This window comes from Amblyomma americanum, chromosome 10 (genome assembly GCF_052857255.1).
Source record: "Amblyomma americanum isolate KBUSLIRL-KWMA chromosome 10, ASM5285725v1, whole genome shotgun sequence".
Taxonomy (NCBI): domain Eukaryota; kingdom Metazoa; phylum Arthropoda; class Arachnida; order Ixodida; family Ixodidae; genus Amblyomma; species Amblyomma americanum.
Genome location: NC_135506.1, coordinates 52,399,991 through 52,427,749, shown reverse-complemented (window position 1 = coordinate 52,427,749; position 27,759 = coordinate 52,399,991). Strand labels below are relative to the sequence as shown.

The window sequence follows — 27,759 nt, the reverse complement described above, 5'->3', positions numbered from 1 at the left end:
AGTCTTAATCCTGTGGACCAGCAAGCGAACTTCGAAACACATGTCGTGAGGGAAACGCAAGAAACAAGAACACATGATACACAGCTACACGAAACGCGCACCAGAAACGCGGCCGCCGCAGAGGCTGCCACAGTAGGGGACCATGCGCTGGGGCTGCGACCACCGCGGCTGCGAGGACCGCCCGCACCAGACCGGAAGCGCAAAATGAAAATCTTGTAAAAAACATTATCACGCACTGAAAATCCACAATTTTCAGTTGTAATCACTATAAGCTAATAATATTACATGTAATCTGAAATAAGTGTCCAGTAGCGGCTCTGTGACGTCTAGTAGCAGCTGTCCAATAGCCATTCGAAACCGTATTTACGTAGATTTGCACAAAGGAGGGAGCGAGCCTGAAAAAGTCGCAGGAAAGAGCCCACCAACTTTAGAATGTGATTGTGGGCTCTCTCCTGCACGTAGATGTGTGTTACTTTGCTCGAATGTTCATCGCAACAACATCTAGCAAGTTAGTTTACAAGGCATGCTCGGGAGGTGTTTCAGAGTCACGTGCATAATCACATGAGCAAATCTGGCGAAGCGGCGGTAGCCGCACCGCGGTAGGTGGTGGTGGTTGATACTTTGTGATATTCTGGAGAGGGGATACTGGACGCGGATTATGTAGCCCAAGTTTGTGGGAGCACTCTTGGCGTCCAGGGGGAAGGGAATGGGGAGTTTCTGTCTCCGTCGTCACTGCAGCTTCACGTATTCCGGGACTCTTGGGGGCAGCTGGCTCCCCGCAGTCACCAGGCAGCAGGTCCACCACAACAGCAGCATCAGCTGCATCAGCAGCCATCCCACACAGCCCATATACAACCCAAGAATGGATGGCTGAAAACCTCCACGACCAAGTCGCTTCAAACATGTGGCCTCCCAGCTTCCCAGATCTTAACCCAATGGACTATTACGTATGGGGCGTGTTTGAGAGGGAGTCCAATAGACACCCACACAACACCATTGCGGCCCTAAGAGGCGCTGTTGTTGATGCAATGGCGAATGTTCCGAAGATTCACCTCATCACTGCCTGTGGTCGGCTTCGACCGCATGTGGAGTCCGTGGTTGCTGCTCTTGGCGGTTTCATTGAATAATAAAATTCATTGCATGCATAGCTACCTGTAGACAATGTTAACTGGTCCTAAACTATCGCTCCCCAGTATCTGTGTCCGTTTGCGCGTGGACATAACTTTGTTCTCAAATACCTGCCGCAACCGGTACTTCATCACTTAATTAATCAACACAGTTTAAAAAAATCAGTTGAAAGGTGCCAAACTGTTGAGAATAATAATAATAACTGGTTTTTGGGGAAATGAAATGGCGCAGTATCTGTCTCATATATCGTTGGAAACCTGAACCACGCCGTAAGGGAAATGATAAAGGAGGGAGTGAAAGAAGAAAGGAAGAAGAGGTGCCGTAGTGGAGGGCTCTAGAATAATTTCGACCACCTGGGGATCTTTAACGTGCACTGAAATCGCACAGCACACGGGCGCCTTAGCGTTTTGCCTTCATAAAAACGCAGCCGCCGCGGTCGGGTTCGAACCCGGGAACTCCGGATCAGTAGTCGAGCGCCCTAACCACTGAGCCACCGCGGCGGGTCTGGTGAGAATGGAAAGACAATATTTGCTGATGCTAAGTATCGGTGTATATCGTCGTCCTAATAAAAGAATCTCGTCAAAAAAGTTCTAGAGAGTCGCATCAGCATCAGATGACGCACCAAACGGCGTACGCTATCGCGTCAACTAATAAGCGCAGCATAGGAGTCCTCGAACGTTTTTTACGCATTACGCCATTAGCGTAGAGTGCTTTTTCTGGTTTGTAAGCTTACGTAAAATGATAAGGTTTACCTCTTACCTGCTATCTAGTGATTCACATCCGAAGGAGTGGTGAAAGATGGCCGAAATGTGGGATACGCGCGCGTGGTGCAAAGATGCAAAGTCAGATTTCCGCTTTGCCGATGTGAGGAACAAGTTACCGCAATGACTCTCAGTCCTGAAATAAACACTAAAAAAATACCACTTAATTTAAAAACATGAAAACCGGGAAGTCCACCCCCGGCTTATGTTTTCAGAAGCTTCTATTTGAGCGCACAAAGCCGGGTGCACCAGGAAGCTTTGTGCAGAGAAGTCGACCGGAACCGTGGCGTTTCCTGCCCGCGATTTCTGCACGCGGCATCACGTCACTTTGCAGTCACTTTGCTACACCCCTGGCCTCGAGCCCAGATTCGACTGCGCTCACGGGAGAAGCATGTTTCTTGGAGTCAAGCTTTAGAGGCTACTTTTTTTTTTGTCCACGCCAGAAATGATGGGTTGCAGATTCACATTCCTGAACGCATGCGGGACTGTCTCCTCGGTGATCCTGTTTATCTCAAGAACCGTTGTGGGTACGTACAAGCTAATTACACATAACTACTTATATTTACCAGTCTAAGGCGGCTTTCCATCAGTTCTCTAAAGCCACAATATAACCGTCCCATTGGCATCCAAGTAATGCCCTTTTTTTGCCATTGATGATTCAACTTAAGTGAACCATTTTTTTTAAATAGTCTTTTTCAGATATGAAGGCGGCTTCTGCGGTACAATAATACCTGCGTTAGAAGACATCGTAAAACATGTAAATGATGTTAACTACTTATCCTCTTAACTAATTTATGATGATTACCTTTTGAACTATTACTTAGGCTACTGGTTGCAATTGGAAACTTGTAGCCGGTCGTTTGTAATAGCCATGTCAGTTTTTGGAATTTCTAAAACGCGATTACCTTCGCTCGCCGCTATGGCTCGACAAAAATTGGCTTTTACGGCTCGCTACGTGCACTGAAGGGGTTGCTTTGCCTGCATGCTTTCGAAAGCGCATGCATTTTCGCGCGATGCAGCCAAATTTGCAAAGCTGCACTGTTTCGTGCTCCTATTCTTGACTGTGCTTGCTTTAATTTGCACTAAGCATTACGTCCGTTGATAACGAAATGTCGATAGCTACGAAAACCCTTGAAATATATTATTCTGCTAAAAGTTCCTCATTGTCTTGAACAACGCCGTGCAGCAGTTATCGTAACAATGCGTGTTTGTGCTTGGGTAAAAGGGAAAGTTGCAAGTAAATTTTGGGGTTTATGTCCTGAAGCGACAAATGGTCTGTGAGGGAAGCCGTAGTGGAGGGTTCCGAAGTAATTTATACGATCTGGGTTTCTTCGACGAGCGCTAACATCGAACATCACGCGGGCGTTTTTCAAGTTCTCCTTCATCGAAATAGGGCCAAATTATTATGCCTTACCAGTGTTTTTTGCGAGGATATAAAAATGTTGCTAGCATTTGCCAAGAAGGCAGACATGCTTGGATTTGAAGAGGCCAACCTTGAAATTCAAAATACAGATAAAGTATCTATTCGTATTTATTACCACGACCTCAACAGCCCTCAGACATTGCCTTCGTGTGGAGCATAATTAGACTTATATAAAAGGTCCCCAAAACTCAACTTCTTTCTACGCTGTCTCAGTTCTATTCTGTGCAAAGAAAATATAAAAAAGGTTTTTAGATACATTGGATCATTATTCATTACTTTTAAGATCGCCAAAGCAGTACCTTGGAATATTACACTAGTCAAACAATTTTTTTTTTCAAGAATGTTCCACACATTAAGCCAATTCAATGCCTTCAACGGTTTTAAAATGAGGCATCCTTCTTTTTACAAAAGTTTTGAGAATTTATATCACCCGAGCTAACCCCTGTCTTCGTGTTTACAATATGTGCGTTCACAGTACCTACAGCTTCAGCATCTGCTAAGGGCCGTTTGTCACAACGTTACTTTAAACGGCAGTGTTGGCGGTTGCAGTGATACTGCGCCGGCGGCGTCGCTTCTACTAAAATATTGTAGGCATTTGCTTCGCCTGCATTTTGTGCTGACAGATGGGATTCACAGTCGCTTCTGCTACAGCATAAGATGTTATCTTCCTCTGAAAGCTTTAGGAGATGCAGCTGAACTGCCGCCCGTCTCTGATTTCGTGAGCCATCAGAGAACACAAATTAAACAACACTGGTCGTCGGTAGAAAGTACGCGTAGCAGGGGGCGGCAGAAGGTTAGGTGGGCGGATGAGATTAAGAAGTTTGCAGGCAAAAGGTGGATGCAGCTGGCAAAAGATAGGCTTAATTGGAGAGACATGGGAGAGGCCTTTGCCCTGCAGTGGGTGTAGTAAGGCTGATGGTGATGATGATGATGATGATGATGATGATGACGATGATGATGATGATGATGATGGTCGTCGGTACACACTGCCTTTCCAGGTTGGTAGCAAGGCTCGGCGTTCCTCACGGCAGCACGAACCAATTCAAATTAATTGCTCCACGTGCACCAGACCGCAAATGCACCAGCACATAGGTGTTGAGGGAGACTGCAGCATGAGTAACAACGATAGGATGTACGGACAACTGTTGCGCATGCGTGGCAGATGCATTGAGGGCCGTTTAGCTTTTCCTTGGTGTAACGCTGTCATATTGTGACTGCTTCAGGACATTCCTTTGCAATATGTTTGTAATCTCTATTTGCACACATTCCCCAGACAGGCGCTGGACCTTTATAAAACGCCTACAAGATCGGTCAAAAATTCCCAGGCCACAAGGTCTGCTTTTGTAGTCAAGTAGTTACGACACTCCCGAAGCTAAACATATCTGCATAGGGTAAAAGAAGTATCTGCCTGCCTTGATAGCTCCGTTGGCATCTTAAGTGCCAGGATATACCCTGCGTCCTGGGAACTTTTTACCAACCCTGTACCTCATCCATTGAAGCTGTTTCCAAAATGTGGCGAATATCTTGCACAGTTACTTAGACTATGCGTGGACAACCACAGTTGTTTTGTATTTGTCGCGCGTGAATGGAGCTTGAAAAAAAGGCAAGAGTCACAGATATTTCGCATTTATTATCGGATGAATTAATAAGATGAAACGCATCTTTCAGGCGTGCCTTACACAACCGTGCTGCGTAAGGCTATTGCTGAATCGTCGTCAGCGCCGAACTGCAATGTTTTCGCACTGTGCAAACGTCGAAAGTATACGGGTGCGTTCGTCCGCAGGAGTCTCGTCGCTGCGTGCCTCACCATCATCACGATGGGGGTTTCCAGCAGCCTGGAGGAAAGAGAGAGAGACCTTTGGTCATAAAATCGCGTGCAAAATATGTTATTTGGTAAAATCACTTGCTTTTGTGGTCGTATGAGAAAAACTTTGACTTTCCAGGCTGCTGTGAATATTGCGGCGCAATCGATTCCAGAAATTTCCGGGTGACATCACTAGTTATCATAGCAGTCACAAAGCCGTGTCATGAGGCTCCTGCTGTGCACCCGCAAAGAGGGCTAGCTTTGACGGTTAAAGGATTTAAAGCGTTAGGAGTGCAGCAGTGGCTTAATGACATAGCGGCACCATGGTATGCATGCGGTTGGGGTCACATTGACGGTGAGGGCTGGAACTAAACCGTTTCCTCAAAGGCTGAAGAGCCCATGGCCTGCGGCTCAGGTTCTGCAGGGGCCAAATGCATCACGTGGCATACTAGACCACACGCTTCAACATTTAATTTACGCGGTTAGGCCTTGGATGAATCGAGCAAAAGGCGGGAAGATTACCGCAATAGTTTGAAAATCGGGAGAGATGCAGGTATAGTACCGTGATTCGGGTTAATTACTCTGTGGAAATGAGGAAAACCTTGCAATAGCGATTACGATTACGTTTTTTTTCTCTCTTAGTGAAGTAAAGATCTCGACAAAACCGGTGCACCAAGATTTTAGATTTAATATTGTGAAATAAACGTGGGAAGTACCGAACTTAGATCGTATGATTAAAAAAACTGTTTAAATGTGCACAGCTGGTGGTAGTGGTTTATTTCATTAAAATAATAGTAAAAAGGAGGAAAATATTTTTTCTAGCCCCGGCATGTGCCATCGATACTGAAGCACCTGAGCTGGGGCAGCGGAAATAAAGGATAGCAGGCAGAATGGAGAAATGAAATGAAAGAGGTGAGGGGACAGGATGAGAGGATAGGGGGAGAAGTAATATACACAAACTATTTACACAATAAGAAATGTGAAGCCAAAAGTGCTTAACTGCAAGAAACTAACACGAGCCTCTTTCACAAAACCAGCCATCAACCAATTAAGGCACTTCAACACACACAACAATATTTTGTTAATTTGTTGCAGCCGGTAATCCGGTAATGATTTCCCCCAAGCCACAGTTACAGGTGAAGAGAATATAAGTTGCAAGTGCGTACTGAAGATTTACGTTGGTCAATAGTGAAACGAATCGCTGATCTTCCGATGTGATGCTATGAAAGTAATGACAGTTAAAGGGGAAATAGCTTCAGACTGCTGACTGGTAGCTTAGGAACCAATCAGTATCATCGTCACCGTTACTACGCCCACTGCAGGGCTAAGGCATTTCCGATGTCTCCCCAATTAATCCTGTCCTTACCATTACGCATTACTTACTGCGGCCTCAAGAGAGTAGTGTCAGTTACTGGATGGACGTCTCCAACCACAACACCTTCTAAAAATTCTTTACCAAAGTCACAGTCCATTTGCGCTCAGTCAGGACGAATAGCTGTATCTAGAATAAAGCGCTTACAGTTTTACTGTAATTCGTTTCCTAATGTTTTTATATGAGGAAGATACAGTCACCTTACAGCCACGGGCATAAGCAGGGAGTAGCGAAGCGATTTGAGAGCGAGGCAGCATTTGGGATGCCAGGCGCATGAATGCTGCGCAACGGCTTACAAAGCTTTCCAAGAATACTCTGTCTTCGTGATATTTTTATAATACATTCAAATGAGCCAAACTGGGAGCACACCTCCAACTGGAGGCAGCTCTCATTATTTCTGGCTTGTTCAAAATTGTTCACATAATTCTGTGCTGCGGTCTAAAGGCGTTAGTTAAACCAAACGCAAATCAAAGATACTGGATATTTCATTGCTCCGGGTCTAACGTAAAAAAAAGATATTAGGAAAAACATAGTGTTACATTGTGATGGAAGAGAGACGCTTCAGGTCCCCTATTACGTGCAGCCATTTACCACTTCTTTGGGGACCAAAGCTTGCCAAGCCGACATGTGCCATGTTAAGCTACACTGCCTGGGGTATTTACGCTGGAGAGACATTTGCCCTGCAGAGGGCGTAGTCAGACAACGATGAAAATGTCTACAGTTTTGGGTGCCTGAAGTTTACTCGGGTTTAGGTGACTCTGCACGTGGGTTGTTTCCGCGCCTGCTACGCATGCGTAGTTTGGCTTACTGGCTTGACCAGCTTTCAATAAAACATGAGTTATCAGTCCAGCGCTGTCCTGGGTACGTCTTCTACTGGCGGTCCTGTGTTTAATCGCTTGTCCCGTTATGTATTACCACTATGTACTACCATTATGTCCCATTATGTATTACCGTGTTACTTAGCCACGTGGTAACTTTGCGGGTGCACACGCTGTGGTGGAGGGTTGCGTTCAGAGGGTGCAGCTCTCGTTATCACTTTTTCCCCGGTAAAAGTGACAATGGGGAACTTGCGCTGAAGTTTGGGGTGCCGATTGCAGCGCCATAACACACTGCCTAGCGAGAAGAGCAAGCAGTTTTGGGTAGTACTCTTAGTACTTTTCCGCGCCACCTTCAGGCGCTTATTGGCGTGAGCCTCCGCGCTCGGTCGAAGGCGCACGTGCCGTGCGTCAGCTATCTGGGCTACGTCGAGAGAAGCTAGGCAATGAATGCTGTCAGCCAAACGCGGGTATCTAATCGCGCAGACTGTGTTCTCGCGTTTGCAGCGGCCCAAGCGGCTGACAAAAGCAGTTTTGAGTCACCGAATGGAACAAATGCAGTGCCACCTTGGCAGCGCAGGTTCACTTAGTCTGTTTTCGCTTTCCCTCGCTGGTATTACCTGCTTGTCGACGTCCTCACCAAGCGGGGTCCTGCTGGGGAACAAGGAGACTTCGCACGCTGGGTGGTAGCTGTTGCGGTACCAGCACATACAGCCCACGCCTGCGGTGAGATACATTATTTTACATTATTTTGGAGCATTGGAATGTTTAAGACATATCAAAGGTGGGACATTACATGAGGGGTGGGATACATCAGGTTCCAGAATAAAATATGCTGGAAGCTGAATTTGGAATTATGAAGAATGAAAGACACTTATAACAAACGAAATTACAGATATTGGCAGCAGCGTTAAAATGCAATGAGCGCACCAAATTACGGTATACTGTACAAGGAAAGAATACTAATCATCCGCAGAGGAAAAAGATGCACATAAATAAAAAATGGGAAAAACCAAAGAATAACGTGACGACATATAATGGAAAATGCTATTCAAATAAGGAAGTAATAGACTAAAAGCTGTAGACACCTAAAAGAAATTCTGCACAAGTAAAGCGCTATGTTTCCGTGGCTCTGTTTTTTCTGTGAGCCGTTCTAAGGTAGTGCTATGAAGAATATCTTCAGAAGTTCGTTCGAGTCTTTCGCTGTCCATGCAGAGAATAAGAGCGGGAATCCCCTACAAAAATTTCTTTACGCAGTGCATATACTGTCTATATGCTTCAGTCTATGAAGTCGATAGACTTTCTACAGACAAATCATATAGACTAGTCTATAGAAAATCTATAGATTTATGACCATGCACTTTTAGTAGACCTTTGTCTATAGATAGTCTATAGGCTATCTATAAGCAAGAGTTAAAGTCTAAAGGATGGCTATAAAGTCTATAAAAGTCTATAGAAAGTCTATAGAGAATTTTTATAAAGGATGTCTCAGTATTTCGGCGAGGGTATGAAATTCTCAGTTGCGTTTACTGCCGCAAGAAAAACGAGAATGCTGCATGGTGTCTATGTGCTCTAGGCTAATATGTAAAAAAGTTCCGTGAAATTGGGCATGGCAGTTTCACTGTGATTAAGAAAAATCGAGAAAGTAGTATCTTTTTTTTTCAAATTAAGTAGCACTTCTGAAGGATCAGTATAGTCTGTGCAGGTAAACCGAATTGAACAGTTCTGTTGCTTTCAAAATTTTAAGTCGGGCATCGTAAATGCCGCATCATAAAACATATATTCTGTTTAAAATTTTTAGCGCCATAACGGCATTTAAACGTTAATATGGTGGATTGTTGAGCTAGTTGGTGCATGATCGCTTAAAACCGGCAGCAGAGAACAAACCAGACACAATTAGGAAGAAACACTCAAACGTGGACGAGCCGCCGCGGTGGCTGAGTGGTTATGGCGCTCGGCTGCCGGCCCGAAAGACGCGGGTTTGATCCCGGCCGCGGCGGTCGAATTTCGATGGAGGCGAAATTCTAGAGGCCCGTGTGCTGTGCGATGTCAGTGCACGTAAAAGAACCCCAGGTGGTCGAAACTTCCAGAGCCCTTCACTACGGCGCCCCTCATAGCCTGAGTCGCTTTGGCACGTTAAATCCCCCATAAACCATAAACCATCAAACGTGGACGAGGCTGCATGCTGAAGATCTATTAGGAACGCCGCATAATATACACTGGAAGAGTCAACACATGAGTTATTATCATTACCTGTTTGCATCACTGCGCAGGAAATCCACTTCTTACTTCGATATGCACTCTGAAGGCGAGCTGACGCATGAAGTGGATTTCCTGCGCAACCTGCGCAGTGGTTCAAACAGATAATCATGTGTTGACTCTTCAGTGTATATTATGCGGCGTTCCTAATAGAACTTCACTTGTCAGTGCAGCCTCGTCCACGTCTGCGTGTTTCTTCCTTGTGCCTGGTTTTTCTCTGCTGCCGGTTTTAAGTGATAACGGCATTCTAACGGCAGAAATAGAGAACAGACACAGCTTCATTGCGATCACAAGATACGGCTTAAGCCTTTTTGCGTTAGTAGTTTGCACTTTTTGATTGACATTGGGCAAAAATACATCGACTGCACTTTTCGCTCTTTTCTTTCGTCTGAATTCGTGTCCACCATACTTGATATTATTGCCGTGTTCAATAGGGAAAGTGGCTACGGTCCTTACGAACGCTCCTCACTATATACGACAGCGCAGACGTCGACATATTGTGACACATACGCAGTATGTGAGTACATAGCAAATAAGAATATCCAGAAGAGCTGAAGGCTAAGGTGAAAGAAAAATCAGTCACTTCAGCCTTTTGTGGAAACTCTGCTTCCTCATTTTTGTGAACAAAAAGTTTTACGGTAAAGATTTTTGGTTTCTTGAAAAGGAAAGCGGAGCTGAGTGGGGACATTCTCGTCGGCAGATGTGGTGTGTTGTCTTTGGTAACCGATTGCCATCACGACGCACACAGGTCAAACACGCTCGTGTCGGGATCCGCGAACGCCATTTTTTTGGTAATGGTTACGGGAATTATTTGATCTTTGCGGGAGAGAGTTTTGGCATAGTTTGTGGCGTTCAAGAGACGGGCTCGCGCCGGAAATGATGTGACAATACAGGGAGCGCAAGATCATGTTTCAGTAATAAGAGCCCCTATAGTATTTTTACGTATTAACTGCTTTTATCACGGAGTCACTAAGAAAATAGCTACGTACGAGTAGAATGTTACGCCAAACGAAGAGAATTATTCTGTATTCGAATACGTTTTGAGACATTAACACTGACGTACTTATTTGTTGAAAAATACTAATTCGTTTTTCTTACAAAAGTTGTCGGACAGCCCATGAAGGAGCACGAGGAGGATTGACAATGGGGCAATATAGTAAATTGATTCGGAGGGCTTCCAGGTCGAATTAGAACAGGGTGTTTAATAGCGACGGATATATAGTGGAAGTAGTCGTAACTTAAAATGAGTTTTTTTGGGACAAAGACCTTTGAGCATACGCAGCAGTCAGTGCGCTTAGTTGTCTTTATCTCCACTATAGTTCTACCTTTATTAGTCTACAATCCGGGTGTTGTCACATATACTCAATTTTTTTCATCACAGAAAAATAACTGTTCCCTAATATCACGGATGAACAGGCTCCTTATCAAAAGTCGCAGAGGCTGAACGATTATTAATGCGATTTCTTTCTTATTTAGCGGAAAAAATTACGAGCATTGAAAACTCCGGCTGCAGTCGTCTCGAAGACTTCGTCCAGAAAACACTGACCGACCTAGTCGTCCCAAGAAAGTGAGCCAATGGTTCGAATCAACTGTATTTATTCAAGCGAAAGCTTCACTACGCTAGGTGAAGCCGATTTCACCATGCGTTGTCGGTTGACCATCAAGTGAGCCAGAGGTCAAGTGTGGCTATAGGCCTTATACCGTATGTTGTCCACCTTGGTGTCGCACCACTTGACATTTGACCTCTCGATTCGCCGGTACAGGGCGGTATAACAGGCCGCTGCGTTCATTGGGTGCCCAACCTCTCGCGATCAACCATGAATGGAACTGCCACCTGCCAGGGTGGCAGGGTGGGCGCGCTGCCTATATCCAGTGTGCGCAACGCGCTCAACGTTACAGACGCCAAGCCACGTTTACTTGCCCGATACACCGCAGCTTTCGATCTCTAACCATGTTCAGGAGTAGTTAAACCGCAGCTAATTTTTTGGGGTCTTCGAATGGCATAACTCACCAATGAGGAAGCTTATGCCCACTGCAGCCATGGCTATCTTTCCGTGCAGGTGGTAGCCGCCGTTCGTCCACTCCCTGTGGTAGGTCAGGATTGACTCCAGGTTTTCCTCGCCGGCGTACGTGTACATGAGGATGAGACCAGCCAACGCCACGTTGTTGCTGAGGGAATCACCGATGTTGATGAAGCAGAATGTGAAGCCGGCGCCCATGGCAATCCCATGCGCCAGTTTCTGCCAAAACGGCGCGTCTGCTGCCACCTTCTTCTTGACCATGAGTTGAGTGACCACCATCGCGAAGAAGGTTGTCACGAGGAAGTGGGTACCTTTTAAAAAAATTGAATAAGAATGACCAGTGGTCAACGTGGCAGCGAGTGTGGCCGCATACATTCAAGCTTACTTTTTTATGAGACCAAATTCAGCACGCGTGCGCTGCAGGAAACTGTGACCGCCCAACGAGAAACTCTTAGCAGCACTCGGTATGCGTGAGAGAGGAAAAGTGTGCAAAAATATGTCACAGGAATTTGGACAGCAAAAACACTGTCAAGGTTTGAACTTTGTTTAAACCTGTTAGAGTACGAAAGCATTCCCAAACCACCAACGTCAAGTTTTGTCAATGGCCTAGCCCAAATTTGGAGGTGGCCATAGTGTCGGGACGCTGAATTATGGTTGGACACAGATTTTGGTCCATATCGGCCAAGGTAAAATTCCGGGAGTGGCCCGGGCCAAACTTGGAGGTCACCAACGTGTTGGGCGTTGTCAGTTATGGTTAGACATCGATTCTGACCAAAATAAGCGAAGGTCAAATTTCGGGAATGGGTGGGGGCAAGATTTTGGGGGTGGCTCGATGTCAAAATCAAAGGTGAAGGTCAAAGACCATGCTACCATGGTAGACCAGGGTGGTCATGATAGAAGGTGGTCATGAGATTTCAAGCAACTCTCTTTGGCCACATGAATGTAGTTTACATTGTTAAACAAGTCGGGTCACTGACCAATTGTCAAGAAACAGCTGACGTTTTGGAACCCCTACGGGTTACTTGTTTACAGTTAAGAACCCGTAGGGGTTCCGAAACGTCAACTAACTTGGCCGGTTCTTCATTGTGAACAAGGAACCCGTAGGGGTTCCGAAACGTCAGCTAACTAGGCCGGTTCTTCATTGTGAACAAGGAACTTGTAGGGGTTCCGAAACGTCAACTAACTAGGTCGGTTCTTCATTGTGAACAAGGAACCCGTAGGGGTTCCGAAACGTCAACTAACTAGGCCGGTTCTTCATTGTGAACAAGGAACTTGTAGGGGTTCCGAAACGTCAACTAACTAGGTCGGTTCTTCATTGTGAACAAGGAACCCGTAGGGGTTCTGAAACGTCAGCTAACTAGGCCGGTTCATCATTGTGAACAAGGAACTTGTAGGGGTTCCGAAACGTCAACCAACTAGGTCGGTTCTTCATTGTGAACAAGGAACCCGTAGGGGTTCCGAAACGTCAGCTAACTAGGCCGGTTCTTCATTGAGAACAAGGAACTTGTAGGGGTTCCGAAACGTCAACTAACTAGGTCGGTTCTTCATTGTGAACAAGGAACCCGTAGGGGTTCCGGAACGTCAACTGTTTCTTGACAATTGGTCAGTGACCCAAGATTTGTTCAACCATGCTACTACCTGAAAAGATGGCGTTCCGTCAAACCCTGGATTACTTCAACCTTCGCGTAATTTACATTGTTTCAGTATTTACCATCCTGCTACCGCCTGCGGCTCAGGGCTCAGGTACGGAGTTGACAAAGGATGTGCGTGCTTAGCGCCGGAGGAATAAAGTTACCTGTAAATTACGCCATTCAACAGGAGCTACAGCGGCGGTGAGAGCGGGCGCAAGGGCGCCAGAATGGGGACTCAAGGCAAACAGAGCGCTTGAAAGCATGGGAGTGAGTTCTTCGGAAACAGCCGATTGGCACACAAGGTTCCGAGTGTCCTTCTAAGCGCTGCTGCACTAAATGTTTCCGACACACCGTAATACTCACCAAAAATAAAAATTGCCCACGCGTCGTCCACTATTCCGCGAAGTACCATGGCGCCGATCCGAGATCCGACGGTTCCAAATCTCCACAGAAACTGCAGGATCGTGCCGGTCAACGGAATCTCCGGCTCCTCTGGACGGCAGCGCCGCTCGGTTCTGTCGTAGGCTGCCATGCACCACGGCAGCACAGTTATGGCTCGTAAGGAGGAGATCACTGCGCAGAGTGTTACGGAGGCAGCTCTACAGTGCACTATCGGTTGGCTAACGTTGTCAGAACAGGATGTCGTAACAAAGAACTTCTATGCTTTCATCCATATCCTCAACAATCTTGCCAATGGAATGATTATCACCCCCCGTGGTGGCTCAGTGGATAGAGTGCTCGGCTACTGATCTGTAGTACCCGGGTTCGAACCCGACCGCGGCGACCGCGTTTCGATGGAGGCGAAACGCAAAGGCGCCCGTGTGCTGGGCGATGTCAGTGCACGTTGAAGATCCCCAGGTGGTGGAAATTATTCCGGAGCCCTCCACTACGGCACCTCTTTCTTATTTTCTTCTCTCAGTCCGACCTTTGTTCCTACCCTTATGGCGTGGTTCAGGCGTCCGCCCAGATGTGGGACAGATACTACATGTGCCATATCCTTTCCCAAACAATAAATTTTCAATTTTCAGTGATTATCCAGGTGGAGCGGGGCCTTGAAATTCCATAGAATAAAATTAACTGGTTACGGGCGAAGGAAGGATGCAGTAAATTGTCTCTCTCTTCATGGACACCTCATACGTGCAGGCAATGTAGGGAGGAACGAGGTGCGCTGTCTGGTTGTGTTACATAGATGCGCCCCAATTTCTAAAGAAAAGAAAATGAAAACTGGTTTTGTGGGAACGAAAGGCGCAGAAACTGTCTTACTTCTCTGTGGACACCCCAACCACGCTGTGAGGACAGGGACGAAGGTGGGAGTGAATAATAATAATAATAACAATAATAATAATAATAATTGGTTTTTTGGGACGGAAATGGCGCAGTATCTGTCTCATATATCGTTGGACACCTGAACCGCGCCATAAGGGAAGGAATAAAGGAGGGAGTGAAAGAAGGAAGAAAGAGGTGCCGTAGTGTGGAGGGCTCCGGAATAGTTTCGACCACCTGAGGAGCTTTAACGTACACTGACATCGCACAGCACACGGGCGCCTTAGCGTTTTGGCTCATCGAAGCCGCCGCGGTCAGGTTCGAGCCCGGGAACTCCGGATCAGTAGCCGAACGCTCTACCCACCGAGCCACCGCGGCGGGTATGTCAAAGATCCTCAGATGGTCGAGATTATTCTTTCAGGAGTCCACCGAGCCACCGCGGCGGGTATGTCAAAGATCCTCAGATGGTCGAGATTATTCTTTCAGGAGTCCTCCACTACGACACTTATTCATCTCTCTCCCCCCTTCTTTCACTCCCACCCTCATCTCTTCCCTCACAGAGCGGTTGAGGCCTCCACCAAGAAGAGACAGTTACCGCTCCTTCCATTTCCCGGTAACCGATCACAACCAATAATTTTAACGTTTTGCCCCCCCCCCCCCCGCCCCTAAACACGGCCGCAGCGGCCCGGTTCGAACCAGGTACTCCGGCTCAGTAGACGAACGCTCTAACCACTGATCCTCCGCCAGCATAAATCTGCATTACTGCTGCATGGTAATGGAAAACTAGATATGGAGAAAGGAAACGTGCTTTAACTGCCCCGATGAAAGTGGGGTCTCGAATCACGCCGTGATGGAAACGATGAAGGAGGCGGTGAGATTACAAGTGTGACCGTCGTGGAGGGCTCTGAATTAGTTTGGAGGAGTTGGATTTTTTTTTTCAACACTCTCTTACAGCGCACAGCACACGAGTGTCTTATGCCGCTCGCATTAATCGAAACGCGGCTGCTGCTGCCGCGAATCGACCCGAGACCTGGTGCTCGGCTTCATAATGCTATAAAGCACTGTGTGCAGCGGCTTAAATACGGATTAACAACAGCGCAGCCAGTTATGGAAACGAAAACGAAAGGAATAATTTTGGTAGGAAGCGAGAATTAGAAAATAACACGAGTTCATGGTATCCTAAGAAAGATGGAGAGAGGAAAATAGACTTAGGCAGGACAAGTACTTCGGCGAACAGATGAGCGATGTCCTGCTAGGACAATGGATTGGATACCGAGGGTTGGCATAGAATTAGATAGGAACAGAGGATTACGACATTTTATGGGGCAAGGCTGAAACAGAATTCGAGCTGGTTGCGATTTTCACCCGCGGCGGTTGAGCCGGGCGACAGAGACCCCTCCCCTCCTCCCTCACCCCCCCCCCCACACACACACACAGTTTTTGCTTTCTGGTCTCAGACCGCGAGAAAGCAGTTGCCTGGCCAGTGACCTCTTGTACGCGGAATTCCGTCTCGGGCTTCAGCGGGGCCAGCCAGGGGCTCGGCGCGGGACGTTTCGGCGTGATAGTTTACGATTCGTCGCAGCCTCTGATTCGTCGGTCCCGGGCTGTCCAGGACGGTGAGAGAGAGAGGGGGGGGGACGCTACGGGGCGACTGTGGAATGCGGCGGAGAGTAGTCGAGCTGGAGATCTTGGAGGTGGTGGTGTGCTGACTAACCGCGCGTGTGTGCGAAGTGTCATCCGAGTGGTGGTCGGCTCGTCGCGAAGTGCCGGTCCAGCGAGCAGCGACTCCGGGGGCCCGACATCGACAGCCCGACGCCCATCTCGGTCAAGACCTCGACCACCCGAACAGCTAAGCCCCCGCCACTCCCACATTTATGAACTCTATCCTCAATTCTGCCCTTCAAAAGTGCTTGGCATTTGTCCTTGTGTTTCTCCCGTCTACGTCGTTCAGTCTTATGTTTTGCGCACATCAATCATCTGTATTTTCATCATGCACCAAGTAGGCCCAACAGAAGGTTGCTGTAATTCCTCTCGGCTGTCGTATTAGACGCTGTGTGTCAAATCTAGAATCCGTTCCGTCGGTCCTGTGCCTATGATCTGTTATTCTTGATGACATGGTAAGTGTGTTGTTTCTCTTTGTTAATTAAATTCTGCGAACTCTTATTCTCGACTCCTGTGTCGCGCCTCCGGTCAGCGGCTTGTCAGGCGTGGACCTATGGCCGGTTGACCACTTGGCCCTGCTTAAGATCTGGCACCTGGGTGGAGGTGTTTGTCTCTCCTCACCGAGAATTGGTAACTCAGATTGTGGAGCCCATTAGCGGCGTGCTCCCACTTCGTGACAAAGGCTGCCGTAGCTCGCGTAGGGTCTGCCTGAAAGGCGTCCTTGCAGGAGGTGCGTTTATTGGGGTGTGGAAGTAGCCCGGCCGATGGCGATTATAATTGACGATGATGACTACAGATGTGCTGGCTACAGCGGCAGCACCTTATGCAAGTGTATGTCTCAAACGAGAAATAAAAAAAAGAACGATTTAGCGTCGTTAGGCCAAATGCGAATTTTGCGCCCTGGAGGAAACCTACACAGTGCTGTGCGCGTGTGTGATTTAATTCCTCTAAAATGAACTAATCACACGCACAACCTGGACACATTTCTTATTGTGTAAATAGTTTGTACATATTACTTCTCCCCCTGTCCTCTATTCCTGTCCCCTCACCTCTTTCATTTCACTTCTCCATTCTGCCTGCTATCCTTCATTTCCACTGCCCCAGCTCAGGTGCTTCAGTATCGATGGCAGATGCCGGGGCTAGCAAAAATCTTTTCCTTCCTTTTTACTATTATTTTTAATAAAACCACTACCACCACCCTATAGGACATCGATTTTCACTTCGGTTTCAGTATCAGTTTTCGAGGTCAGGCAGGCTTGAGAGGAAAATCGGCGAAAACACGATACCTTTGTTGGGTTCATACTGATATATGCGGAAATGGCCATTCTTTACATTCATCGATCGCTGGGAGTTTTCGTACCACTCTGCGCAGTGGTGCAGCGCTTACGCGATGCGCTGCTGCTCTGCTATTGCAGCTGCAGCCACCGGTGGTGTTTGTTAGACTCAGGTTGCTCTTCCTGAGAAACCTCTCGCTGCCAATCATTAACTGAGCTCTTGTACCTGCTACGGGGGGCAGTTTACTCGCAATCCGGTGGCCGGGCAGACAGTGGCGAAATCAGCGAGATAGGGGGGGGGGGGGCGGAGTCTTTGTGCTTGCGCACTGAAATTAATTACGGTACGCCTTCGTCTAAGATATATATCTTCCTAGAGGTTTACTGTGGGGGCCAGTGCCGTACAGCTTCTTCAAACTCTTTTCTCACAGCACCACGTTTTTACTTGGACGACCGCAGGAAGGAAATTCACGATAGTGAGAAAAGAAACGACCGGTGAAATTCAGGGTGGGTCGGAAGCGCGCTAACTCGTTCGTGCCTCGCAGAGGCTGGCAAGTGGTGATGTCTATTGAAAACTGATGACGGGGCGTTTGAGGATGTCGAGGCGCTGTGCATGCTGCGCATACGTTACAGTGCCTACATGTAGGAACACGCCAGTCTTGGGTGTCAAGCATGATGTAGAGCTGTAGCACCAGCTGTGGTGCCGACTTCAGGAACGATTTGTACAGGTCCAGCACACACAGGTCCCTCTTGTGGCGGTAGAGCACGCGGAAGTCTTTCTGGTCCTTGGTCTTCTGCGCCTTGCAACCGGCCAGAAAGATCGCCCAGTTCCTGGCGGGAAGAAAAGAACTTGAACAACACGACTAATGGTGCGATGAAAAAGTGAGCATCTGACCTCCTCAATTTACGAGCTGGCTGTATATCTCAATTCGCCGCGGTGGCTCAGTGGTTAGGGCGCTCGGTTACTGATCCGGAGTTCCCGGGTTCGAATCCGACCGCGGCGGCAGCGATTCGATGGACGCGAAACGCTAAGGCGTCCGTGTGCTGTGCGATGTCAGTGTAGGTTAAAGATCCCCAGGTGGTCGAAATTATTCCGGAGCCCTCCACTACGGCATCTATTTCTTCCTTTCTTCTTTCACTCCCTCCTTTATCCCTTCCCTTACGGCGCGGTTCGGGTGTCCAACGATATATGAGACAGATACTGCGCCATTTCCTTTCCCCAAAAACCAATTATTATTATTATTATTATTATTATTATTATTATTATTATTATCTCAGACCTGACGAAGCTTTGAGAATCTATTTCTTCTTACTTCAGGGTTGTCCACATGCGTCCAGTACCACATGCATCCTTGACCATAGTTAATGGTTCATAGATTTGGACTGAAAGTCGATTAATGCTCGTTTTCTAATAACGACGTTCTTAATTTCAGGCGTAGCTATCTTGAGAATTTCGCGAACATAACCTGCAGTGCAATGCTGAGAAATCAAGAGCAAGGTACACCGTGGATTTGAAGCTTTGGTATTCACGTTGCGCTTTTTCTGATTTCAGGAGACATAAAACGCCACATTTAGTCTAATCTGCTCTTAAATACGAGATTAATTACTCTTCCAGTTAGGAACATCCTCTCAGTCGTAGATCGGGCTTAACGAAACCTCAACTTCGGGTTTATGGGGTTTAACGTCCCAAAGCGACTCAGGCTATGAGGGACGCCGTAGTGAAGGGCTCCGGGAATTTCGACCACCTGGGGTTCTTTAACGTGCACTGACATCAGACAGTACACGGACCTCTAGAATTTCGCCTCCATCGAAATTCGACCGCCGCGCCCGGAATCGAACCCGCATTGATATTTGAATATTTCCCGCGTTGAGTATTGAGTTTTGGTTTGAAGAACGCGCCATACTGCTTTTCGAGCCTCATGGACAAAGTGTTGCGGGGACAGGAAGAATTTGCTTTACCGTATTTAGACGACGTAGCGATATTCTCCGCATCCTGGTCTGAGCATATGGCACACTTGCGGGCAGTGCTAACCCGCCTGCGCGAAGCGGGCTTGACAGTCAAGGCTCCCAAGTGCCAATTAGCACAGGCCGAGGTTGTCTACCTCGGTCACGTGATTGGACAGGGTCGTCGCCGCCCCTCTGAAATAAAGGTGGCCGCTGTGCGAGACTTCCCGCAACCGCGCACGAAGACCGATATTCGGTCGTTCTTAGGTGTCGCCGGCTACTATCAGAGGTACATCCCCAGGTACTCCGATATCGCGGCTCCCCTGACGGATGCTCTAAGAAAAACAGAGCCCCAAACAGTCGTCTGGGGCGAGACAAAGGAAAGAGCTTTCAGCGACCTAAAGAGCGCCCTAACAAGCCAGCCTGTGCTACGATCGCCAGATTACACCAAAGGGTTCGCTGTTCAGTGCGATGCTAGTGAGCGAGGCATGGGCGTTGTACTGTGCCAAAGGGAAAATGGAGAAGTGGAACACCCCGTCCTGTATGCTAGTCGTAAGCTGACCTGTCGTGAGCAGGCGTACAGCGCCACCGAGAAAGAGTGTGCATGTCTCGTGTGGGCCGTTCAGAAATGGTCATGCTACCAAGCCGGCTCGAGGTTTATCATTGAGACGGATCACTGCCCTCTCCAATGGCTGCAGACCATCTCTCCCAAAAATGGCCGCCTCCTGCGCTGGAGCCTCGCTTTGCAACAATATTCCTTTGAGGTGCGTTACAAAAAGGGGAGTCTCAACGGTAACGCCGATGGCTTAAGTCGAGGCCCCTAACGTAGGAATCCGCCTCAAAGTTGTTTGTTACTGATGTTTTCTTCCTGAGGCAGGATTTTTAACATATTGCTTTTGTTAGTGTTTCAAAGTGATGATGTGCTTTCTAGTGCAATTTTCCAATTTGTAGACGCATTCTGAGTGCTGCTTGTCTACTGTATTGAACAAGGCAGTAGTATAAAACGGGAAAAGAGCCTGGCAGAGCTCAGTGAGGGTTGTCTCGTGCTTGCTGACTGAGCGGTTGCGTTTCGGCGTAGTTCTAACGCTTGCTGGGAACGAGAACAAAAGTGGAAACTCTCCCGAAGTCACTTTGCAGTGTCCTGTGTGAACCTGAACCTGAGAACGAGGCCTTCTCTGTGCGCTGCGCTCAAGCAACGCCGTGGGACGACGGATTTCGATTACGAGCATCATCGAGTGACATCCCTCCGGACAGCGGATGCAGTCCCCTGACCATCGGGATCTCCTCCTCCCGGCGGGGCGGTCTGTTACGTTTCGCCTACGACGCGCGGTAGAGCCGGCGCGGATGCAACGGACGCCGGGGCTTCGTTCAAAGTGGCGGTCATTTTGGCCCGTTCAGAGCCGCCGCATCGCCTCCCGCCAAGCGCGTCCAGGCAGGTTTCAATGCCACGTGTCTTCGTGTGTGCGTGTGTGTGTGTGTGCATGTTGGTGCCCACGCTTGTCAAAGCGCGGAAGCCGGGGAGAGGAGCTCCCCAACTGGGAGGCGAGGAGGTCTGACCGGCGCCGGCCCGGCGGACGCGTCACTTCACGTCTCAACATGTCCGTGCGTCGCCGTCTCGTGCGACTCTTCCCGAGCCGTTCCTTCTTGCCCTCGACTCCGAGGGTATAAAAGGCAGCTGCCCCGGACGCTAAAAAGAGACTTCGATTTCTTCCTTCGAGTAACGTGGTCGCCCTGACCGGCTGCTCTTTTGCGATGCCAGAATAAACAAGTTGTTCTGTTGGCAGTCGACTCATCCTTTGCCAGGACCTTCGGATGTTTCCAGCTGTGCCCCAGGCCGCCAGGCCAACGCCACCCTTGGGGCTTGCGACCCATTTGCAACACGGCTGATGGGCTAACGTGTACTGACATCGCCGATTTTACATTGTATACCTGCATCTAAATGCTGCAGTTGTGGCCGAGATTCGATCTCACGACCTGTGAATCAGCAACCAAAGGCTAAAGCCACTAAGCTACTACGGCAGGTCGCTTAGTGGCTCAGAACGGTTAGAACTCGTTGTACTAGGAACTCAGGTAGTGGCTAATTTCGGGCAATGCTTGACATTAGAATGCACTACGAGTAAAATTTTTGGTGGCGTGGGGCTGCTTAAAAGTGGGCTAACTAATGTAGTTGTCCTGCTGGGACCTAACGGCTGTGCAGTGGCGTAAGCTGTAATGAAGTTCGTTAACTCACCTCTGAATGGTGCCGAACAGAACTATGCTGAAAAACCATTTCCATATCGAGGCGCTGTTGTCTTCAATGTGCCAGCTGATGCTAAATGCGTTGATCACGACTGGAGGTACCAAAGCAAGGAACAGCGTAATGAAGAAGTACACCCACAGCTCGTTACGGGCGTAGGTGTAGACCAGCCACCCATCTGTGGAAGGGGACAATGACACCACCAAATCAAAGTGCCGTCGTGAGTCATTATTTATCTGTGCGTACAGCCTTTGTCAAAAGTTTAGAGCCCAACGGGTTTCCTTCTGGGTCATGTTGTGCGGTTTGTTTTGCATCGCCAGCGTTCCAAATTTTTTGAGGGTGAGAGGCGCTCTCGTCCGACCTACTCAAAAAGTTCAGACTTCCGCGGAGGCTACAAACGCACCCACCATGACTTTGAAGCAAAACCCTAAGGGCTGTGAACTTTTGACAAAGGATGCGCCTTTAGTAAGTTTTGTGAATAAACGAAATATGTCGGCAATTGATATTCAGGGGAAAAAATTGGCCGTGGCTTAAAACCCTGGAAAACACGTTGCGGGGCTAGTTGGTTATGCATATTCTAACTTTTAGGACGAATACACAGAAGACATGACAGGACAGCGCCCGTCCTGTCATGTCTTCTGTGTATTCGTCCTAAAGGTTAGCGCTGCTTAAATTTTAACGAAAGATAAAACCCTGGAATTCAGCGAAAAGCAAGCACGCTTGCTAAGCGTCTGAGACTCGCCCATGGCAGCTCCGTTACACGCTCGCGACGGCCGTTCTATATAGCCCCACATGACCACGTGGCCATGACGTGGTATCACATGGTCTTACGACACCCCCATCGGATGTCATCACGTGGCTTCACATCACCCCATCGGTTGTTCTTAAGGTCAAAGGTAAACCCAAAGGTCACCTAATGTCAAAGGTCAGAGGTCGACTCAAGGTCACAGGTCAAAGGTCAACTAAAGGTCATGGGTCAAGGGTTCGACACCCCAACTGTACCACATATGATGATACACGGCTAACGTGGTTGGGCTGAAGTTCGTTCAAGGTCACTGTCCGGCCTACGCGACGACTGCTTTACCTAGCGTAGTGAAGCTGTTCGCTTCAAAGACCTGAAAGTGTACTCGTAGTCTCAGACAAGCACAAAATTAACCAGTAAACCATTTATCAAAATATGCGGCTGAACTCAGTGCTTTCTTTGTGAACACCTCGGATTTCGGTCGCTTTTACTGTCTGTCCGCTAAAGGAAAGAAGACGGCTGTGAGTACGAAGCCTGACGTGGACAGCATGAAGGAAAGTGTCTTGTTCGTGGTGCAGTCGTCGCACAATAACATGACCCCCTTCGTCTAGATACAGCAGCCATGGCCGAACATAGTTCTCCCAGTAAACGTAGATGCCTAAAGAGCATTCATATGCGCATGCCAGATCGGCGGCTCTTATTGGTATTGGTATACAGGGTATAACGCCCCAAAACGTCGTCGCTATGAGAAACATACAGGTTTCGAGAGAGTCCGTAGTAGGCGGTCCAGACTAATTTGAACCACCTGGAATGTCGTAGCATAGCACGCACACATCTCGCATTTTACTTCCATCAGAACGCGGCCGCCGCGTTTTGAGCGGGACCCGCGACTTTTGGTTGAGAAGCCGACCTCGCCAACCACGGATATACAGCGGCTTGTCAGGCGGCTTATATTGGGTATCTGTCATTGCGTACTTTTGGTAAGCAGATTGGCTTTAACTAGCAATGCTGGACGCTCGTTTGACCGTTGAAATACTCCGCGTAGAGTGGCGGACTGGACGAGAATGTTTCTGTAGTAGGGACTGCGCGTAACGCTTCGTTTGTTCTTCAGAGCTTACTTTGCAGATTCATTACACGTTCTGGGAAGTTCTCTTTTGCAGATGTCAAAAAGAGCGAGACAGCGCCAGCTACGCTCTAAAAAAATTGGAAAGGACACTTAAGCTCCGCCTTAAAGGTATGGCGCGATAGCGTACTGGGTTAGGCTTTCCGTTCTGAACAGTTTGACAGCTTTCAGCACATTTTGCATTTTTTTAAATTCTATCAATTAATTATTTCATCTATTGTACACTCTAAATTTTCCTAATTACTATCATCAAGTATTGGCGTTTAATTCCGAGCATTTAATTTGACACCTTTGAACTCCTCTTTTCTCATTTTTTTTTCCATTTTTCACTTCTTTAAATAATCAATTTCATCGGTTTCATTAATTCATCATCGCCTATCATACACCAATCAATAATCAATCACTAGAATCACAAATTACCATGATAGGATCTCTTTTTACGCAGCCCCCGATTATTTTCGCAACGCGGTGCCGACTACTACTACGGCGACGGCTTTTCGACCGTACGAGCTGCATACGCTATCGCGTCAAAAGGGAAAACGTAGTACGAAGTTAGTGAGCGCATCTGTCTATGTACTCTGACATTCAGGTGCCAGGTTTACAAACTGTGGTTGCTCGTTGCTGCCTTTTTACTTTTCATTTATTTACTTACATTTATCCGCAAAAATTACACGGATAGAAAAGGAGACGCTGAAAATCCCTCTCCAGCTGTAATACTATGAGCTGCATACTAAAAGAGAAGGGAGACGCATTGCCAACCACATTGCCAGTTATTTTACATGAATACAAACAAAAAAACGCACACTTGAAAAATGCTGAGTCAGAGAATGATAAAAAGAAAATCAACAGAAATCACAATGCTTATAATCAATATTGAGTTGCAAGAAATCGAATTCAACGGGAGAGATTGAATGCATGAAAAAAAAAGCTATAAATAACAATCACGTTAGAGGCACGAAAGCTGCAAAAGCTTTCCTTTTAGTGGCAGCTGAGGTAAATACTTTATATACTTCTGTACCTTTATAATGGTTTTCAAAGTTTAAGTATTTGGCGTCTTAGGTGTTGAAGGCCGAAGTTTGTCCGATGTTCCGGTGTTCTGTATCTGTTTCCTAAATTACAAGGTACTCTTCGTTACCACGTAGGTATTCACAAATGCCTGTTGAACTTTTGAAATTTGTACCTGAATTGTGATGCAAGCTTGCCGAGGCAAGTCTCATTTCTGTTAGGTAACTTTTGTTTATGCTTAAAAAGACGTACTTTCCCTGTGTTTTAAGGAATACTACGTAACCTACCCTTCAATAACCTTTTTTTGAATCCCGAAAGAGAAAGGCATAAAAAGAAATAGCGCAGAAAGTAATATTGAACACGGTCTTGTATACAAATTTACTTTCAACGTCCTGTACTTAGTTGCATTTATAGTGAGTTATAATGCTGGTCCATAACTAAAAGCAGTATCATAGATCAACTGACCCTAACAAACGTCCAGATTAACCCAGTACGTAAGACGATTAAAGGACTAATAGCTCTTGCAGTGTAAGTTTTTCGCATGATTACACTGTTTATCGCTTGCATGTTTTTTCAGCTTTTTGTGTCATGTGTAGGGTTGCTTGCTTAATGTTGTTGCCTCGCAGCCTGCCTCAGTTTTAATTATATGTGCTCTAGAAAGCGCACTGCTTTTAGATATTATTGGGGAGGGGGGAAACTGATAGCATTAAATTTATGGCTATTCATTTCATGAATATACCAGAATTAGCACGCCACGCAAGAACGCTATTGGTTGAACCTGATAACTTATGCGAAAAGAAGATGCAGAATTTTTCGCAGTTAAAAGCACGATTTTTATTTAAGAGAGTACTACGCGGATATGGACTGTCATGTGCTAATTGCTTTTATATCTTTACTTATAGGAAGAAGCCGTCGCTAGGCGAGTGTATAGTATTGCATACTTCGCAATGGTTGAACTCTAAATACGGTTTTCGAATACAGATTAGTAGCCTATCAGCCATTAGCCAAAAGGTAGTGCTTCCTACTAAGTTTTGCTGGTAAGGTTGTTCCCTGTCACATTCTTCACAATTGAGCGTGGTGTCCCGCTACCTAAACGGCAATCACAGTTATGACTAAAAGCGGCCATCTTTTTTATTGTGGGATCGAAAGTAAATGTCTCCTGAGCTCGACTGCTCAATTTGCTTTCACCTTGACTTTCGATAGTTTCGGCGTAATGAAAGTATTAATTGTGCCAGCACCTCTTTTTCACCAGTTTCTGTGCACACAGTTTTGGAGTAAGCACTGAGACTAGCGGAGAATTGACAAGTACCTCCGGAACAGCTCACTTCTTTAGTCATGCGCCAACTGAGTTAGCTATTCAGCGGGACAAGTTGCACTATTCTCATTTCAGCAAGAGCCTTCAAAGTAGCACATTGAATGCTCACTAACAAGTCTGAGTTAGCTAAGCATTAACCGTAATGGCATGTGCACCGATATCTCTTACAGCGACAGCTGTTAACTGGCCGTTCCTTGTTACGCGTCGTAGTAGCACCAGCAGTATTAGTTGTAGGAGCAGTAGCAGCAGTAGTGGTAGTATTAGTCGGCGTGACCGGTGGGTAACCACTCGGTGGTTGGTTACCGTGGGAGGAGGAGAGTATGACGTGAGCGGATGAATGCGTAGCCGGTGGGTGGTTACCACCGGGAACCATCCGGAGGGTGGTTACCCGGGAAGGAGATGAAGGGTTACCGTGTCGAGAGCTTGAGAGAAGATATCTAGTCGAAAATAGAGTACGCGTGGAAAAGCGAAAATAGTGCTCCGGAATTATGAAGCTTTTGATCTCTTATTCTCTATCTCAACATATCGTAAAATGTAAATACTTAAACAGGCGTCTCTGAATCTCGCGTTACATAGTGGTGACCATCCTGTCGCTTTGTAAATGATTTTTTTTCGGCAAATAATACCCACTCTGCATGTAATGCCTCAGTTAAGGGGCTTCGAGACTGTAATTGAATGAGGGAACAAATAAATGGAGGTTTGAATACATTAAGAAAACAATGAATGAATGAATATACAAGTAGATGAATAAATTAAATACCACTTTCTTGGCCAGAATTTGATGGCGGTCATGCTACGGGACGAAGACGAAATGCAAGTGCGATAAAGTACGGAAGAATACTCTAAAATTAAGCAAATTGTTGCAAATTGCAGCGTAATCCACGGTAACGTTGATAACAGCCAATTTGCTTTTAAAACAATTCAAACGAGGTCCATGGTCCAACGGCGCCGAGATTATGCCAAAAGGCTCCCAATTTATCTAACTTTTACTGCAAATGTCATATTGTGAATCAAGTTTAATCGCCTTCAAACACATCTTTTCATCCCTCTCCACAAATAGAATCAGTTTATACGTGAGCGAGAAAACTGAGTGCAAACTGTAAAAATCGAAAGCCACTGTAAGCGAAGCTGACAACAGGGAACCGAAAAAATTCTGTACCATATAAATAGAACATAAAGCGGAGAGTCTACATACCGCTGAGTATGCCGATAAAAGACAGCAGCATCGAAATCAGGCAGAAGGCGCCGTCGCACCACGTGAACTGGTACCCCCTGCCTTCCGTCATCGAACTGTTTGCGCAGTACGCGGCGAGACACACGAAGAAGAGCACAGAGGACGGGCGGGCACACCCTGAACCACTGGGCGCAAGTGCCAGACGAAGTACGAGAACCTCAGTTTGACGAATGCAAGGAAAAAACAACCCTCGCGACGAGCGAAACCGGTATCGACGTCCGGAAGCTCGGAGCATCCGCTCGCTTCGAATCTAACTTGTGACGGCTGGATGTACAACTACATTATGCGGTTGTGCAACTTTTGCTGCACAACCCTGTCCTGGTTGCTTAAACCAGGGACATATAAGGCAGCGTTGAAAGAAATTAACTTTTCGTAATTTACGTTCCTCTCAAGAATTCCGCTCTTGCTGAGTGGTTGCATTTTTTTTTACACTTCGAAGACGGGGAAAGCAGTTCCGCATCGTTGCGTGTGCGGATGTAACACTCCTTCATATTTGAATGCCGGGTAGACAGACTCCGGAGGCGGAAAATACGCCAGCCAGGGTGCCCCACATGAGTCACGTTTACAGAGGGTTGCGCTAGTTGACCTCACGCTTTTACATATGCAGGAGATATGTGAACAAACTTCCCTCTTCTCTAGAGTCGTGTGTTTATTTATTATCTATTCACGAAAATGGTTATTTGTGCTCAGTTTTTTTACAAGATGCGGGGACAGTGAAAACGCATGTATGCATTGCAGTATGAAAAGGAA

The 27,759-nt window shown here is 47.1% G+C and overlaps 2 protein-coding genes across 2 annotated transcripts in view; one reads left to right on the top strand and one right to left on the bottom strand.

Moving 5' to 3' along the window:
• Positions 1 to 4,922: 4,922 nt before the first annotated feature.
• On the bottom strand, positions 4,923 to 27,244 carry LOC144107677 (XK-related protein 6-like). The gene is made up of 7 exons (XM_077640791.1): positions 26,971 to 27,244; positions 21,585 to 21,768; positions 18,051 to 18,241; positions 13,578 to 13,787; positions 11,574 to 11,894; positions 7,924 to 8,024; positions 4,923 to 5,147 (listed from the first exon to the last, which is right to left on the bottom strand). The coding sequence occupies exons 1-7, from the start codon at positions 27,242 to 27,244 to the stop codon at positions 5,028 to 5,030; spliced, it is 1,401 nt and encodes a 466-aa protein (XP_077496917.1). The 3' UTR covers positions 4,923 to 5,027.
• Positions 7,930 to 27,759, top strand: part of LOC144108300 (uncharacterized) — a 106,984-nt gene continuing 87,154 nt past the window's right edge. The window contains exon 1 of the mRNA XM_077641565.1: positions 7,930 to 8,029. The gene's annotated coding sequence lies outside the window, so the exon portion shown is untranslated. The remainder of the gene's footprint in view (positions 8,030 to 27,759) is intronic.

Coding starts and splice junctions, on each gene's coding strand:
- LOC144107677 (XM_077640791.1), bottom strand. CDS start 27,244: ATGCTCCGAGCTTCCGGACGTCGATACCGGTTTCGCTCGTCGCGAGGG. Junction 8,025..11,573: donor GGGCATAAGCTTCCTCATTG/GTGAGTTATGCC, acceptor ATCTCACCGCAG/GCGTGGGCTGTATGTGCTGG. Junction 5,148..7,923: donor GTGAGGACGTCGACAAGCAG/GTAATACCAGCG, acceptor TCTTTCCTCCAG/GCTGCTGGAAACCCCCATCG.